At 36.8% G+C, this 17,843-nt stretch overlaps 1 protein-coding gene across 16 annotated transcripts in view; it reads right to left on the reverse strand.

Moving 5' to 3' along the window:
• Positions 1-17,843, reverse strand: part of LRRC7 (leucine rich repeat containing 7) — a 175,466-nt gene that overhangs the window by 74,709 nt on the left and 82,914 nt on the right. For 13 of the 16 annotated variants that reach the window (XM_068689959.1, XM_068689947.1, XM_068689952.1 and 10 more), the window contains 4 exons: positions 16,028-16,145; positions 15,050-15,128; positions 14,233-14,322; positions 11,674-11,730 (listed from right to left, as the gene is read on the reverse strand). In XM_068689959.1, the coding sequence (XP_068546060.1) occupies positions 11,674-11,730; positions 14,233-14,322; positions 15,050-15,128; positions 16,028-16,145 (344 nt within the window). Of the gene's footprint in view, positions 1-11; positions 328-358; positions 1,480-11,673; positions 11,731-14,232; positions 14,323-15,049; positions 15,129-16,027; positions 16,146-17,843 lie in introns of those variants that run through there. The other 3 variants (XM_068689956.1, XM_068689955.1, XM_068689958.1) reach the window with 3 other exon arrangements.

Consider the following 17,843-nt stretch of genomic DNA (forward strand, 5'->3'; position numbering starts at 1 on the left):
GGAGAAAGACAAAGTCTGCAATGGCCATGGCAGGTAAAAACCCCATCCTGTTCTCAATGCCTTCCGTAGTCATCTCTAAATTTAAATTCCTGTTGTCATATCAACCGTACACAGGTGTCTTTTATTCTGCAGACGTTCTTCAATCACGTAGAATTAACACTGACTTAAGGTGCCCTGAGTATACTGAGCAATTTCCTTGCATACCATAAAACAACCATACCCGAGAAAGCTGGGCACACAAATTAATATCTCATTAATAACAGTCAGCTTGAACTCTTCGTGTCTTTAGCTTCAATGTCCTGGGAGGAGCTCAGGGCTCTGGTATAACTGAGAACAAAATGAGTGTAAGGTGGACCATGGTGATTCTCCATGGTTAAAAATGTTTTCCCCTCCCGTCGCTTTGTACTGTGAACTCTCTATCTGAAATTTAACCCTACTAGTCAGATAGAAAATATAAATCAATTTCATATCTGTTAAGTGGAAGCTTTTAGACAAATAAGTAATAAATAAATACAAAAATATTTGGTATATGAAACAAGCCTGTATACACAACTCTAAGTTCCTCTGTGTCTTTCCTTCATCCATTTGAAACACTAAAATTGCACACAACACAAACACTCTCAGATAAGAACCACTAATTCATAAGATAATTCATTAGAACCATTAGTTCGTAACCTAAAGTAATGTCAGGATTATCCTAGATGACAGAAAAAGTACTGGTATATGTTTAATGAACTATAAGTTCTGGCTGTATCACCTCTCAGACTGTCACTTACTGGAGATATGGCAAAAAATTGCCACTATTACCTTTAGGAAAGAATAATTATGGCAATTTTTCAGATAAGCTTGACCCACTATTGATGTTGGAAGAGCACTCTTGTAACAGGAAAGCAATAAAATGCATTTTTCTGCATCTTCTCTGAGCAGCAAATATATTTAATTTAAAACAGCCTAATGGGAAGATATGTAGTAGTAGTTTCTTAACTACTTATTAAAATACCAGCAATATTTTAATAATGTAATGCCAAAGTACTAAGTCATTTAGAATATGATTTATTAAACTCAGCCAGAGTTACCATTAAAGAAAACAGGTCATCATGAAAGATGAAAACATTTGTAATCTCAAAGTGCAAGAAACAGTTTACATCTTTATAATGAACCAGGAAGAAAGTGGAACAGCATTTCAAAAAATAGCAGTCTGAAGTTATGCTTTTAAATCTATATTTAAATGTTCCTGGACATATTCTCAACTGATATGAATAATTGATTCCATTGACTTCAACACACTTCACACAAACTGTGTTTTTTGCAAATCTACTTCCTAAAACAGAATTTTGGAGGTGGTAAGGATTTTAGGATTATAAATGTTATCTCAGTGAATGGAACTCATGTTCTTAAGTCACAAGAATGCTTCCAACAACTCCATCGTCAGGATTAATGGAAATAATAATTATCAGTTTTATTCATCAAATTTAATACCTGAAAAAACAAAATGGATTGTGATGTTTTAGATGCCTGAATATCTTTCAGAATCTTTCATTGGCTCACTCCAAGCAACACCAAATCTGCAGTCTTTCAACGTGGCAAAAGCTAGAAATGTTTGTGCTTATCTTAAAGTCAAAGCAAAATGGTATTGAAATAGGGAACAAGAGGAAAATAACTTTATCTGACAGTGTTTCAAAACTATGTTTCTATAAATCACCAAAGATGCTCATGAAAGATACATGACAGTTTCTATACTAAAATGATTATTTATAGAGGAATTCCAGCATTTAACACAGAAAATGTATTTATACAAGACCTGACTACATTATGCTCTTTATTTTTTCAATTCAAAACAAAGTCTTAGCTACAGAAAGTCATAAGACCTTTTTTAACTCTCTACAGGTAGATAATTCAAATTTTTAAATAACCTCTGCAAAATACCTGCCATTATTAGAGATATGTTCTGCCAAGGCAGAATCTAGTCTACAACACCTTACATTGTTTCCTTACCAACTTACTGCGTGTTTTTTTATAAATTTCTTAAGATTCTGCTTAGAACCCTTGATCTTTTGAGTCTCCTTATACACAGTCTCACTCCTAAGAAATGAGCAACAGGAAGGAGGGAAGGAAGAGAAATATCAAATTTTCACATTATATTTATGGAAAAAAAAAAAAAAAAAAAACCTACACTAGAAATTCAAAAGATAGAAAAATCCATTAAATTTAATTTCATAGTTAGACTGAACTCTTCTGGGTGAAAAACGGGATTCTTCTCCCCTGTACGTTTTGTGATAATGTATTTTCATCTTTGAAGACACAACAGATACACTACATATGCACAAAAAGATTGGTTGATTGGTTTCACCATTCCATTCATTACCCAGAAGGAAAAAGTTCATGGATGGCATCCTTTTTGCTTCTGTTTGAAATACCTTTCATGGAAAATTTCAGATGATAGTGACCTTCTCTGCTTTTAAGCAGGTTGAAGAAAACAGACCCTTTGCCCTTAATCACGTAAGAATTTCAAACATCCATAACAAAATATTATGCAAAAATAGAAATTTGTATTTTTCTCAGAATTTTTGAGAACTGCTCAATTGTGGAACTAGAATGCACAGAAGTACTGTTGTAATGCAAAAAGTGGCAGCAAAAACCCAGAGATTCCCTTTAGAACTTGGGACATTTGCAGAAAAAAAAACACAGAAGAGTACCAGCTTTATATCACATTGCCTACAATAGGTGTGTCTAAACAATAATTTTACAAGTGAAATGTGAATTCTGACAGAAAATATACTTATTAGCCTCAATGCTCAGAAATATGACCATGTGGCTAAAACATACTGCCAGTATTTTTCCATAGTTACATTTTATTACAACTAAAACCTAAAGCTGTGTGCAGTCGAGACTAGAAAACATCAAGTTTACATTTTATAACTGAAAACACACAAATGCAAAAAGGTTAATTATAACAACAGGAAAAAAAATACCCTTCACCATCATCACTTCCCTAAAGTCATGCTATTCCTGACTCAAGCTGACAGGTATGAAAGATACGAAGGTTGCACTGAAACAACTGCAAACTGATGGCACAGCTATTTAAAAAATAAATATCTTTCAGAAAGGTACTCTAATGTAATGTACTTAAATGTACTTTAATGTAATTTAAAACAACAACTAAGGAGTAATAGAATAATGCATGTCGACTTCTTCGAAGGAATATAAAGTTGCTCATCAACAGAAAGAATCTTACAACATGCTTGTATCACTTGTGGTTAAGTTTACTATTTCTGGTTGATTTCAGACACTGTGCTTCATAATCAACAAACTTTGCTTTGCACGGGGAGCAGATTTCACACAGCAATGCACCAAGCTCAAACCGGCAGGACAGCAACAGATACCACCAGAGTTTAATCTTCCCACAATTGTCTTGTGAGAATGAAGTTTCTGTCAGGAAGGCCGGAGTGGCCATGCGGGCAGGCTGCATCCTGGCCCTTCAGCCCATTGGGAACGCCCGGGACCAGTTCCAGCAGTGGGGCAGGGACCACCCTGCCTCTGCCCACCTTTGGGGGGGAACACTAAAAATATCACCCCTCAACTTCTATTTTCACAGCAATATGCTATTTCTAGAGCCTTGTCTTACGACACATTTTGCAATCATTATTTTTCCCACAGGATTTGGACCTTCTTTAGCTCTTCCTTGTACTTGTTGTATTTGGAATCTTTCCTAATGAGGTCTCCCTTATTTTCTGTACAGTGCCACAAACACTTCTGTATCTCCAGTGGAAAAACTTTGTCAAAGAACATTTGGCTTTGTCAGGACTCTGCTAGGTTGATGACTCATAGACATTTTACATCCCACTAATACAATAATGTCTTTTTTTCTCCAGTGTGATTTCTGACTGAAGAACCCCTAATTTATAGCATAATTTCATATTAGTCCCTCAGTACATGACCTTGCACACCATATTATTAAATTTCTCCCAGTTTTAATTGCTCATCTTCAGAATTCCACAGTTCTTCCAATTTTAGAGGCTGTTCTTGAGAATTTGATCTAAAACTTTTACTCTTCACACAGCAAATTAATTCTGAGCACTAGCTGAAGGCAAAGACAAGACCTGTTGTTTTTTTCCAAACATTAGCTGCCAAGGACCCATCCCCTTGGTAATGTCTTCATTGTATGTTATTTCCTAAAAGCATGGTATTGTAAACAACAACAAAACCCTAATAGCTCTAATATCTATTGTCAAGAAAATCAAAGAAGAGATGAGAAGCCACAGCTTCAGGTGGGAAATGGTGAGTCATTAAGATGAGTGCAGCAAATACAAGTATTTTCTCATCAATTACCAGCGCCTACACTTTCTCAGACCCTAGTGACTCACCATTTACAATTGCAGCTTCTACAGTTTTTCAATTTCACCACTTTCTACTGAAGGATATCCTACAAAACCCTGAGAAGGTGTTTTCCTGAGCTCAAACAGCTCTAAAAGCAAAGACCATGCTAACTACTCCAATTTATTCAAAGGTTTTTGAAAAACCACAGGCAGGCTGCCTTGCTGCTCGGTGCAGGTACTGTTTCCAGGTTCCTTCCTGAAATATGAAGTACCCTGGTCTCCTCTCAGGAATTTAACAGGATATTAATGTCCCCAAACTTTCAGTATAGGAGTGTCAAGTCTGCTATGAAGACCAATGAATATTTATGACAGAGCCCAATTTCAGAAAATATAAATTTAAATGCAAATTAATGAGCTTCTGTAAGAGTGGTAACCAGACCAGGTTTCAATGGGACTGTTAGACAACTTAAAAAATTTTGTTGTTACAGAAATGTGCTCAGAACATTTCTTTCCAACTAAGCTGTAAATTCATGTACCGGCTTTGAAGAACAGAGGGAGATTTACTTCAATCAATGTAATAACTCAGCACTATCCTGAAACAACCAGGCATCCTCAGCAGGCCAGCAAGCAAAGTGATGAACACGAGGGAGGGGAACCATCTGAGTTTTGTGTATGTACCACTGTTCCTAAAACACTTGGCTAAAAATTTAGCCTTGGAATAGGGTTAATTTCTGGATTAGCTAGTTTGTTTTTTTTTTAATGCCAGGTTAGTTGCTGTTAACCATTTGATGAGAGAGAAGGAGACAGCACACGCATATATGTTTATATAGCATATATGTGTGGATATGTATATATAAACACGTGCACATATATTTTATCTAACTGCATAAATGTGCACACAAACACACCAAAGGCATATTTATATATGGCTTCCACATATCTCTGCTTTTTAAACATGGTGGTGTAGTTATGTTATATGAGATTTTAGGTTTTACGATTTACTCTTCCATCCTAAGTGGGTACTTGCATCAGCCTGAGCACACTGGTTCCTTTGAGCTCCAATGCATTTGAAAGGATCTTTGGTTTAAGTTATAAAAGACAACCTTTATTTTTAATGCCCAAACCAAGCTATACGCAAACACCTGGAAAAAAAAGTCAAGATGGATATAAAAATACTGCCTGTGCTAGACATGTAAAGTCTGCCTAACAGATCTACCTTACCACTTATAAGAAAACAAAACAAAACAAAAACCACCACCACCAACAAGAAAACAACAAAACAAAAAAACTAGGAAAATAATGCCAGGATTTAACCAGATGCCCATTGGTAGTAGGGCAATAGCAATATATTCCTTTCAATAATCTAGATTTAAATCTAGTTTGAACACAGAAGCTTTTGATTTTTACTCTTTTAGGGAGAATATCAGTCTGTATTTGGAAGGTCTACTGCCCAATAGTACATTTATTGGAACTAAACATCCAGAAAATAGGCACCAAGCCTCAAACTGTGGTCAGAAATGAAGCAATCATACCCACAGGCCACCTGCGGAACCCAGCTCCTGCCGCATGATTTAAGGTTGACTCATGTAACACAGAAATTGTTTCCTACAGTGTGGGCAGCACAAACACGACTTCAGTATTTGTATCCACTGGGAATTTTCATTCAGCTAGTTTGAGGGAACTTCTCAGAAACAACTAATTGGTTGGAAGAGGTGTACTTTCTAACAATGTGTGCTAACACAAACAGAGGTGCTCTGCAGCTGAAACTCACAGACATCAGTAAAATCCACTTACCAAGCAGCGAGAAAACATAGAGGTACTTTTTATCATTTACACAAATCCTCAAATAAAATTATTAAACACACTGAGCACCAGAGTGTTGGATTAATCACACAGCTTAGCTACTGTCAACCCATTTCGTGGTTCTTACAGGAATGTCCAATACTCAGAGCCATTCCAACAGCCTCAGAATGAAGTATAGGCTTTAGAGTTCACAGTCCCAACACAAAATTTATTTGGCAAACGGCTTCAAAAACATCAACACAAACACTGCTAGCCTAATAATTTTTAACCACTAGGTTAGAAAGGGCCTCATTGTGCACTCATACAGAAAAACTACACTCCGATTTGTTTGTATTAGAGGTGAGACAAAGCCATCTAAGCTGAATCTGCAATTAAGAGTAGGAAATAGAGAAGAGGGTAACAGAGGTGTGAAAGCTGTTTATCCAGACTGAAATGGGAATATTGCAACAACATCGCGAGCATCTATTTCACTGTCACCAAGTCAGGCGTGCTCACACACTCACACACTTCACATTTGTCAGAAAGACTCATTAATTCCTGGTTCACCATCATGGTGTTAAAACAGCACAATATACTTGCACCTCTGAGGTCCAGAGATGCACACATCCCTCCCTGCATCGACAGGGTCAGGCCCCACATGAGCAGCCCTTCACAAGCCATGTCTGGCCTCTGGGGTAAGTGGCACCAGCTTTTTTCAGGAAGGCTCTGGGCAGGTAAGAGGGAAATAATCACAGCAAGAAGTTCTTCCTACCAGCTAAGAAGCTAAATTGCTGCTGTGAGAAGATCAACACATGTGCAAGAATTAAAGCAGTACAAAACTACCTGTGCAAAGGACCTGAGAAAATCCAAAGCAAACATGGCTAAAAAAAAAAATAAAATGTGAGACTTAGAAGACATCCTTCAAAGAGATGAAAACACATCCGAATAAGGAAAATAGAACAGAATGGTTGGCTATAAAAGGCCAGAAACTATCTTCAGAAATATTTGGAAAAAAGGCATAAAAAGTAATAATAAATCTTTCTTCAAGCACCTCAGGAGCAGGAAACCTGCCAGAGCCTATGGAAAGGATATAAAAGGAATGCTCAGGAAAAAAGAAAAGAAGGTCATAGCAGAAAAAATAAATTAATTTTCTACATTTGTATTCAGAGCTTGGGCAGGCTCCCATGCTGCAGTGCTTACCCACAGAGAATCAACTGGGGGATTTGTCTTAAGCAGAAGTCTCAATAAAGCAAACCAAATGAACAGCGCAAAATTGCCGAGATGAAATGGTACTCAGGTAAAGAGCTCTAACAACATGCACGTATGACACAAAACCTCTCATACAGTGCTTCAGTGCTAGATGACTGGGAAGTGTATAACTACTGGCACAACAGCTTTTAAATTACTCCAGGATAAGTCTAGGAAGCCACATGTCACTGCCTGGCATCTGTACCAGACAAATTAACAGAAACTCTTCTAAACAATAATGTAAGGGAAATAACAAAGTAAAGAGAAATATGACACACTGGGAAAAAAAATCAACAGTTTTTCTGATGAGAAGGGGTGACTCAGAAACCTCCTGGAGCCACTTAAAAGAGTCAAGAGTACAAGAGATCTGGACAATATAGTCCACCAAACTGGAAATTCTTAACCTAAGCATCTCTGTGATGAGAGAAGGTCTTTGTGCAGGTAAATAAATGGCCGCAGATTGGAACTAACTAACTAAATAAATGAGTGGGTGTAGGAGGAGGCTCTGGGCTGGGGCACATGCTGCTCAAGTTGTTTGTAAATGACTTGGAAAGGATGTTAATGAAAAGAGGTTTTCAGAAATCAAGTTTTTCAGGCCTTGCCAGGTGAGGGTCAACCACTGCCACAGATAGGACCGAGGGCAAGACAGGTCCTTGTAGGCACCTGTGGGACTCCGGAGGTCTCCTACTGCAGTTCTCCAAGTGGCTCTCCCTTGGCAGCCTCCTGTTCTCCTGTATCTTCCCATCCAGGTTGGACCAGAGCATTATTCAGCAGGATAGAAAACAGGGAATTACATCCCTCCACTCTGAGAAATAACTCAAACACAGAATAATTAAACACTGAAGCACAAATTGCCTCATTCAAAACCCATTGAAGCTAACAGGAATCTCTGCACTGAATATAATTGCTTCAGTTTGGGTGCAAAATGCCTGAAAACATCACTGGCAATTGAAAGCCTTGCCTCTAGCTCCAAATACATATTCAGTAGGGTAGCATTACAGAACAGAATGCTACACAGCTATTGGGAGCTGCGGTCTATTAAACATCGCCCTGAGCTACTACAGTGATATTACATGTCACTGCAGCGACTAAAGATCAAGTACACTTTTATCCAAACAGAATAATATAAATTATATTGCTTGATTCTTCAAGCCAAAGGGAGCCTTGTGATCAAGGTAGTAACATATTTCAGGCTTAAGAAACGTAGTCAGAATCTCACAAATGCTCCAGAAAGTTAACAGAAATTACAGAGAAGAAAACACATTTTTCTGGTTTTGTTACACAAATTAATGCTTAATAAAATATTTGTAATATTGGAGAGAGATTTCCAAATATTTCTAATTTCCCTAAAGCTCTTGGAAATACGTATCCGTAACAATCTTTAATCAAACTATTTTCAGTATAAAAAAGTAGCAGTAAACCTAAGAGGATTTTCTGAAGAGAAAGTACTGCTGAGAGAAAACAGCAACATCCTGCAGCATGTTCATCTGAAAACTAAGGTACATCTCCAGACCACGACGGTACAGCAAGACAATGTAGTTTTAAATGTTTGGTATGCTTGTCAGTAGAAATCAGAAAACTCTTCAAAACGTTTCATGAAGCATGCGTCACTAATTTCCTATCAGGGAACTGCTGGGGAACACAGCGATATGTTTAGATCATTTTTAAGTGCTGGAAAATTATGTTGACAAATTCAACAGTCAAAGGAGAGCTCTCATTATTTAATAAAAGATGTATTAAAGAGGGACATTTTTGAGATCTAAGCTCTGGTTAGAGAGCTACCTTTCGGCCACTGATCATTAGTATTTACTTAATCTGATGATTTTGTAAATAATTTTTGAACATTTTACATTCAGTTACTATGGGTACATTTTACAACAGTCTTGACCTGTTGACTGAGAAGCAAAAATAGAGCTATGGTAAACACAAAGCACGTTTAATGGCTATTTATGCCAAAATGCTAAAAGTTTCCTACAAAAATTCTTTATATGCATCTGTCTGACAGCACAGAACAGGTGAAAGAGCACGATCTGCTTTTTGATAACTTTTTGTTCCACATCTTCTAAGTTGCACTGAGCACGGTAGCAGTACTGAGCAGAAGTTACTTGAAATGGTCTTACAGTACATTTCAAAACTATTTAAAAGCCAAAGTACAGTATTAAAATTTTTATTTAACTTCCTTTTCACGTCTACTCTTACATCAGAATTGCTGAACAAACCACCAGCATAATCAGGTTACCTTATCCACAATACATCAAATAAACTTTAGGGTAAGAATGAAAGCCTTTAAGCGCCTAGCTGAAAGACCTCCATCACCTGTTTTATCACTAGAGTGTAAAATGCACTCTGATTTACGTCACTGCATTTGTGTTCCTAACAGCAGGTTGTTCTCTCACAGGCACAGTGCTCTGGTCACAATTACTCATTTTTTTATTTTTATTTTTATATATTTTTTTTTTGCTTGCAGAGAAAACTGCTCCGGAGGACAAAAAAGTCCAGAAATACATAGATCTCTCATTTTTGCAAAAATGACCTTGCCATCTTTCTTCCCTCTTACTTTTACTTTATTTTTTATACAGCTATTTTACCAATAGTTTTAAGGACAGCATTTGCACACCCAAAGCTTTTATTTCCACTCTCAGTAGTATACAGCAACGCCTTCTGCCACAGCACGGAGCAGAGAACAAACACCTGCAAATAACATTTCCCCTGGTTACTGGAGTCACAGAATTTCCTTATTGTCAGAATTACACACGGGGAAAAGTCACGCTTAGCCACTTCAGAAAACCTAGTGCTGCTAAAACCAGAGGCTACCCTTAGGTAGGAGGTCTTCCAAACACATGCCAAACTCGACAATTGCCTGGTAAGCACCATGTGTCACAGCAGTAACAGAGCACTGATCATTTTTATTAGTACTGAGGACACACAAGTCTAACCTTGCTGCCACTGACCTCAGTGAAAAATGTATCACCTTCAGTGGGATTATCGTTAGACCAGAAGTATCAAAATATTCCATTTGATTGAAATTATTGTGGAATTCCAATTCTTCAATACTAGCACACACACAATCCATTTATTCTGACAGGCACCTTCTGTGTGCAGAGACTTCCCTTCTAAAAGAGACCGATATTTAAGAGCTGGCCTCCGTAACATGCACACACTGCAGCATATGTATGGCATTTCAGATGTTAAAGTCCTCAAAGTCTACAGATGTGCCCTCCCAGCAGGTCTTATTTTTAAATGCAGCTACACCCTTCGGGAGCAGACTGAAGGGGCTTCAAAGAGGGGGGGAAAAAAAAAAAAAAAAGTGTTTTCCAATGATATCAGAAATATATCCTTTTAACTTAAAAAAATAGCTGTCATATAAAAAAGAAAAGTGTTTTGCCTTTAGGTAAATGCCCACAGGAAGTAGTGAAAACATCATTATATCCCATATAGGTGTAAAATGCCTGTGCATCAGATTTTAGTAAACACATGGTTGCTGAAAAAAGTGCCCTTTTTAAACAAACTAAATAACAATTTTGTATCAGCAAAGTTGCATAAATACAGTCGATTCACCATCATTATAACTCTCACTTATAATGGGAACATATGACCTCCATTTAGAACAATTCCCATAGCCATGGATATTTTTTCATTGGTAAGGATCCCTGTCACATAAAACATTTATATAATATTGGTCTGACTGTAAAAATGTACTCCCTGCTTTATGCACTGGTAGTTCCTATATTCAGAATGGGAACCCTAGATTTTATTTTTCATTTCTTTATTGTTTCCTTTTCAAAATACCATTTAAGTGTTGGTCAAATGATGGTAAAGCCCGGAGACACACTTTTTTCTTTTTTGTAAATAATTCAAGAAATGGTACCAAACTGGACATTTCTTCAATATTCTGATGATACAAGCTTCCAAATAGCATTGTAAATGACCAAATACACTTAACATCTGCATGGATCATATAAGGAGATTGTTCTACTGAGGTTATACTGAAAATGTTTCCAACACATCAGATTACTTCTTGCTGAGGAAAATACTGTCACATAATCACTGGCCAGGGTTATCCCATGTTTTGTTTCTCAATTCTATTTACATTTAATATTTTAAACGTTACACTGTGGATTTGGGGTATGGAGTTACAGTCAGCTACTGTGCCAGGGTCCATCTTCCATTATATGCTTACTTTTTGCTAAAAACCTTCAGCAGAATTTCTTATAACAGTAGAAAAAAATAACTGAACACAAACAGCACAGTTGTATTGCTACAAATGAAATTATTTTTCACTTTTGGAAATTTCAACTGAAAGTTACATAAATATTCAATCACTTACTTTGGTAGAGTTTTCAAATGATTCTCCCTTAACTCCAAAATTCTCAATTTGACAAGTCTAGGAACATAATAGAAAATAATTAGTTCATTTTATGAATTAGTTCAGAAATCCATAAGAATGATTTGAAACTACTTATTTCAACAGTAACAAAAAAATGAATCTGCTTAATGTATAACAATAAGACAATAATATAACAATAATGTATAACAATAAATCCAGCTATTGATGGATTGAATATCGAATAAAATGCATTCAGAAACAAATAGCTTCATATGTACATAATTTTTCTTTTATGTCCTTATCTGGACTGTTCTGAAAAACTGACATACCTCAGTTTTTCATAACAACTCTAAACTATTTTTACTAATAATTCAAATGAGGCAAACAGAGGAAAAGTTAATTACTCTCAAACATTTCCAGATCTGTGAAAGGATAAAAACCTGCTATTGAGTTCACAACTGTCTTATGCATTTTTAGCTTTGACTTCTATACCTCCACACAGGCAGACTAATACTACAGAACAGATCTCCATTTAACTTACTGTACTTTATGCAGAAGCAGGACATATGCCTAAGTGTTGGCATGAATCAGAACCTATATACAACAGTACTTCACAATCCCATGTCATTTTGCAAACTCTAACTGGCATTATTTAAGCTGTGTGAAATCAACTGCTTCTGCAAAACTAGTTTGTAACTGTGTCATTTTTAAACAGACGTCACATCAGAGTCACACCATGTATGATTTTAGGCTCATAACATCATTTCTATAAGTATACATTTGTATGTAAGGAAAGTGAAAAAAAAAATACAACAAAGCCCTAAATAGTTCTCTGTCGAGCACAATACCGGTTTTCTCTTTCTTAAACCCCAGTCTTCCCAATAATATGCTTTTCTAGAAAGCTATGATTTTCCCTTTTTCCTTCCAAACAAAGCAGAAAACACTTTTAAATCCTACATTTGCACTTAACCAGGGCTTAAGGGAATGCTTTTAAATGAGAAATGTGGAGAGAAGTTTATGTGATGCTCAGGAAGGCTCCATTCCTGACTTTATTCACATAGCTAAATGAGACTATAAGAGATTAACTGACTTTTTCTGTAGCAGAAGAGATAAAGAAAGCACTAAAATTTGGAGAAGAGCAATAAGAGAGATACAGTTAAAGAGCCACATGTGGTTATTAAAAAAAAAGTGCAATTTCTGTACACTAATGTTGGAAGCTTCAGAAACATGACAAGGATTTGTAAAGGCAGGATACCGAAAAATGATATAGGAGCAGCATAATCATAATGGAGTAACAACCACACCTGGAACTAGTGTCATTTCATTTAGATAAAATCTGCATTTGTAAAAAAAAAAAAAGTGCTAGGAGATTTAGAATACTAGAAATGTCCTTAAGCATCAACGATTACTAGACAAAGTACCAGCAAAGCTTCAGAAGAGAATAATGAATATAAATTTACCATGAACAGAAACACTGCACAGCTGATAAATTGGGTGTTTCGTGCATTTATTTTTCCTTGACATTTGTACGTGTTGTATGATTGTGAACTGCAAAAGCAGTCTTCAGATTTACTCTGATATTCCAAATACTCATCTTCAGCTGGGCATTTTCTGCTCAGTATAACACCTGGCCTGAGCCCTGGGTCAGTGATGGGTCCACCAAGCAAATGCCAATAGAGTAGCACATTGCGTTGGCCAGCATCTGAGCATACCAACGTTGTTTACAACACAAAATACGTCACTTCAGTGTTAATTTTGGAGCGCTGTGATGATATTGCCAGGGGAACAGTGAAATACATGTGGGTAGCTAGGTGGACCAGGAAAAAACTAATACTGCAGGAATTCTGTTAAAACATATCTATTTTGTCCCTTAGTCCTGTCTACTGGACAATATACATGTAGTCTACCAAACTGGAAGTTTCATTACCCAGCTGGACAGCCAGAGGGCAGAAAGGCTGCCCATTCCTGTTCCCTTAGCAGTGGAAGGATCCACTTTTAAATGGACAAATTGTCTTAACTTTGCTTTTTCTGCCCTTTGCTTCATCCTTTTCTAACACTTTTTGACTCAGTTTCTCCTGTATTTATTTTTACTCTCATTCCATATTCCTTCTGCTCTGCTGTCTTTTGAACCTTCTCCCTTGTTCTTCCTTTAATATTTTTGCTCTGCTTGCTTCACCATGCTCGGTCATTCCTTATCTACCTTTCTGACTCGCAACATTCTTTCTGTTCATTTTTCAGTAGGTATAGACCATATTGTTATTTTCTGCCCTCCCCGCAATTTAATAACACATTTGATCAAGGACAGGCCTTTTCTCCAATTTCTATTTCTCTCTACTTTTTCCCTAAACCAGCAAAGTGCTTCACTTCATCATAAAATTCTTGCTGACATAAAATTTTCTCCAACAACAATCATTCATCAAAATAGGGCTGAAGAGCAAAAATCTATACCTTCTGCTGTTTAAAAAAAAAAATAAAATAAAATAAATACAGTTTTAAAATGCTATCAGCCTCAAGTGAGTTCATACGAAAGAGCAATGTGCTTTGATGACTAATTCTTACCTTCCAAAGTTAGCAGGAAGAAACTCCAAAAAGGCATCATTTAGATAGAGCTGGGTCAAATTTAGAAGTTGTGTAAAGCCATCTGGCAGCCTAAAAAACAGTTAGAAGCTTAGTGCTCACACTGAAGTTGCTATGGAAACAATAACAATATATATTTAGAAAGAGAAAGATGACTTTCTCTCTCACCTTCTTTTTCTACCTAAATTATCAAGAACTTACTGAGCAACTTTTTACAGACATTTTTGACTGTTCTCATCTTTTCCACATTGCTATAACCACATCAAATTCAAATACTTTGCACATTCAAGTTATATCAGCTTCTTCTACATCCCTAGGTGAGGCTTTTAAGACAAAGGTGTTTTCTTTCTTTCTCGCTTTTTAAAATATTTAAAGTTTCATCCTTTCACTTCCTTCACTCCATTTTGTAAGTCATGAGATTACAAAAGAGATTGATGGTGGTTACTATCACAAGTTTTCAGCGAGAAAAAGGATTGCTAAAGTCCCAACCAAGAAATTATGGGAAGTGAGGATGCAGCACGGCTTGCTTCCCAAACACATCAATTGCCAGCCCCATGTCTAAAGGCTGCACTAAACAGACTGCTTTGCCAATGCTTTTCTTTCTCCACCGTGTGGAGGAACACCATGTTTGTTACAGAACACAGATCTTTTCATAGGTACATCATCTTGGATTTTAAACAGTTAAAAAGAAATGTAGATTAATCTTGCAAATAAACTTGATACTGGTCTTTAAATTTCAGTTCACTTTGCATACATTTTCTGCACTTGCAGTATACAAACACAAGCTACTGATACTCACTTAGATACTGGATTGACACTGGCTTCAATAATTGTTAAACACTTACAACATTTAATATTTTCTGGAAAGTCTTGAATTCCTAAAAAAATATTGAAAGTATGATTATACACACATGAAAACTGTTCAGCTTGTTTCATAAATGAGTTCATTTGACATTTTCAAATCAGACATAAGCTATCACAGGAAAATAAATTTTCTAGTATTACACTCTAAAAGATATTTAAGCTATAAATAAGTGTACTGCAACAGCCAATATACCATGTACTAAAAATAGTCTGTTAATACTTGGTTTATGTAATTTCTGGAGTTAGAGTGACATCATTTGTGCTGATATTTGTGCCTTCCATTTGTGTCCCAGCTGCTCATCTTTTCCTTTTTTGCTCCCCCCTCCTTCCCCCCATCCCCCTTCTCTACGTATATAATTCTGAGTCTCTAGGATTATATTGATAATAAATGTTTCAAAATTTCCAAGAGTGACAGAGTCTAATTTTCAAAACAAAAACACTTAAGTTCAGACATGAAAATGTTTTTAACCGTGTAAATATGTAAATACCTATTTTTGAAATACAGGTCAGCAAATCGGTCTGGCTATGTAAATCCAGTTGTTCATCTGCAGCCTTATATGCTTACTTACACTAGCAAACCTGGTCCACAAGAGTTCATTAAATACCAAGCCACTTCGGAAAGTGGAATGGTTCCTAAGTGCAGTGAAGATGGTCCTACACTCCTATTTTTAATGCTTATCAATCACAACTTGTTGTGGTTTACTATACCAGAGAGACCTCTATTTTTTTTTAAAGGAAAATAAACAAGGTAGATATCTGCCTGGACTTGTCAAGTGCCAGATAAGAACACAAAACATGATCCAGAAAAAGAGCAAGTTTTCTAGAACACAAGCTGATAGGAATTGAAATTTCCTTATTGTTGTTTGTTTATTCATTACAAATCTTTAAAATACTTATCTTGTTGATCTCTTACCATTTTTACTGATATCAAGTTCTCTGAGATTAACTAAGCTAGCAATAGTGGTTGGCAGACTGGAAAGGTCATTGTCAGGTATACTCAGTTTGCGTAAAGCTTGACAGTTGAACAGTTGCTGTAACATAAAAAGATACTTTACAGGGTTTCATGAAAAAAATCAGCTTGGGAACAATATTTAAATACTAAAGTAACAAATATCACAAAATTGCTTTTATTACATAAGAATTCAAAAATACAATTATATTTTGAAAGCGGTTATTGGAGAAGACATTCCAAAGACTGCTTAGTATCACAAACACAGCTTACACATGGTTGAAAAGAATCACCAGAATAGTATTTGGAAGCAGAAATATTCAAAACCTGTGAAGTTTTTTGTAAAATACTGTACAGTCATTGCAATCAACATTTTGAAGGAAAATGTTATTTCATAGGTGTGATAAAAAATATATATATATTTTTTTGTGGCTTGTGCTAAATTATTGTTGTTGTTTTGTTTAAAAAAACAATTGCATGATACATTTTAAAATATTTTGAGTGCACGCAGACTAAATTTGCTAGCTTTGAGAAAAAAAATTGTCATTATCAAAATACGTTCTGTAAATCTGCAAATCCCCATGCCTCCACCCCAAATTGAGGATATGATCCTGATTTTTAATGCTAATTGCTAATTCAATTTTTATAAAGTGTCAGAATTTCCACTGTGACAAAAAAAGTCTTCCTTTCAACCTGAAGTAATTAGTAAGTTGTGTTGAAAGCACCTATTTAACGTATCTGCTTTCTTCAAAAACTCTCATGCAGCATAACACACTTGCACCAATTAATAAAACTCATATGAAGTGAAAGTAGTCATGAAAAACTATTTCACATTTAGGTGCTTCGCACCTCAAGGTTATTGCTGTCTTAGACAAAGAATGGGCAAGATGTATTTTTTAGATGAAGCAGAAATAAACGTCGGGCTGGGCTGCACGAGGAGGTGCCGAATGAGCCCTCTCCGTGCCTGCCGGCTACAGGAGCGGCCTCTGTGAGTTCCTCAGCACTCCTCCAGGACATGCTGCAGAGACGAGCTCACCAGCGGGCATCTCAGAAGTGTTCTTCAAATGGCAGTGCTATGTTTGTAAGAGATTTAGTCTTTCCTCCAGACTTCTGTATCAGAATAAATCCTAAGTACTCATCTACAGGCTATCTGAGAAGGTATAGCAATTTGATTGCCTAGATATGGCTCAGCCAAGTATCTGGAGGGGAGAAAATTAACACACAAATGGTGTGCAAATGCCAGCCTGGTACTTCACTCTAAGTAAATACTAAATCATTTTGAAACGGCATTTTTTTTTTTTTTTCTGCAGTAACTTTCTATTGCAATCCTTTGAAAAGAAAAGCCCCTGCTTTTTCTTCAAGACCATCTATTCTCTGAAATCTGAGGGGCGATCACATGAAGGGGAACCAAGAGAACAATCAAGGCTCACAACAAGAAGTCCAACACCAGAACCACCGCCACCTGGCACCGGGCATGAAAGGGCCTTTGGACTGAATAGCACCTTTGGCATGCCTTTTTATTGACAATCCTGCTTTTCTGATCCCACGAAATCCATGTGAGAACCACAATTTCTCACACGAAATGCACTTGTTCGTTCCTGAAACCACGCTGCAGCCCCCTGCAGCCCCACAGCTGGGGCCAGCAGCAGGCCGCGCAGCGCACAGTGACAGGCCCGAGGGGTGACACGAGAGCTACCTCTACTCTGGGGAACACTTCCACGCTTCCATGCTGCCAAATCTGATGTGCTAGAGCAGCCTGAGCAATTACTGCACACCTGGG

The sequence above is a fragment of the Anas acuta genome, chromosome 8 (assembly GCF_963932015.1).
Source record: "Anas acuta chromosome 8, bAnaAcu1.1, whole genome shotgun sequence".
Taxonomy (NCBI): domain Eukaryota; kingdom Metazoa; phylum Chordata; class Aves; order Anseriformes; family Anatidae; genus Anas; species Anas acuta.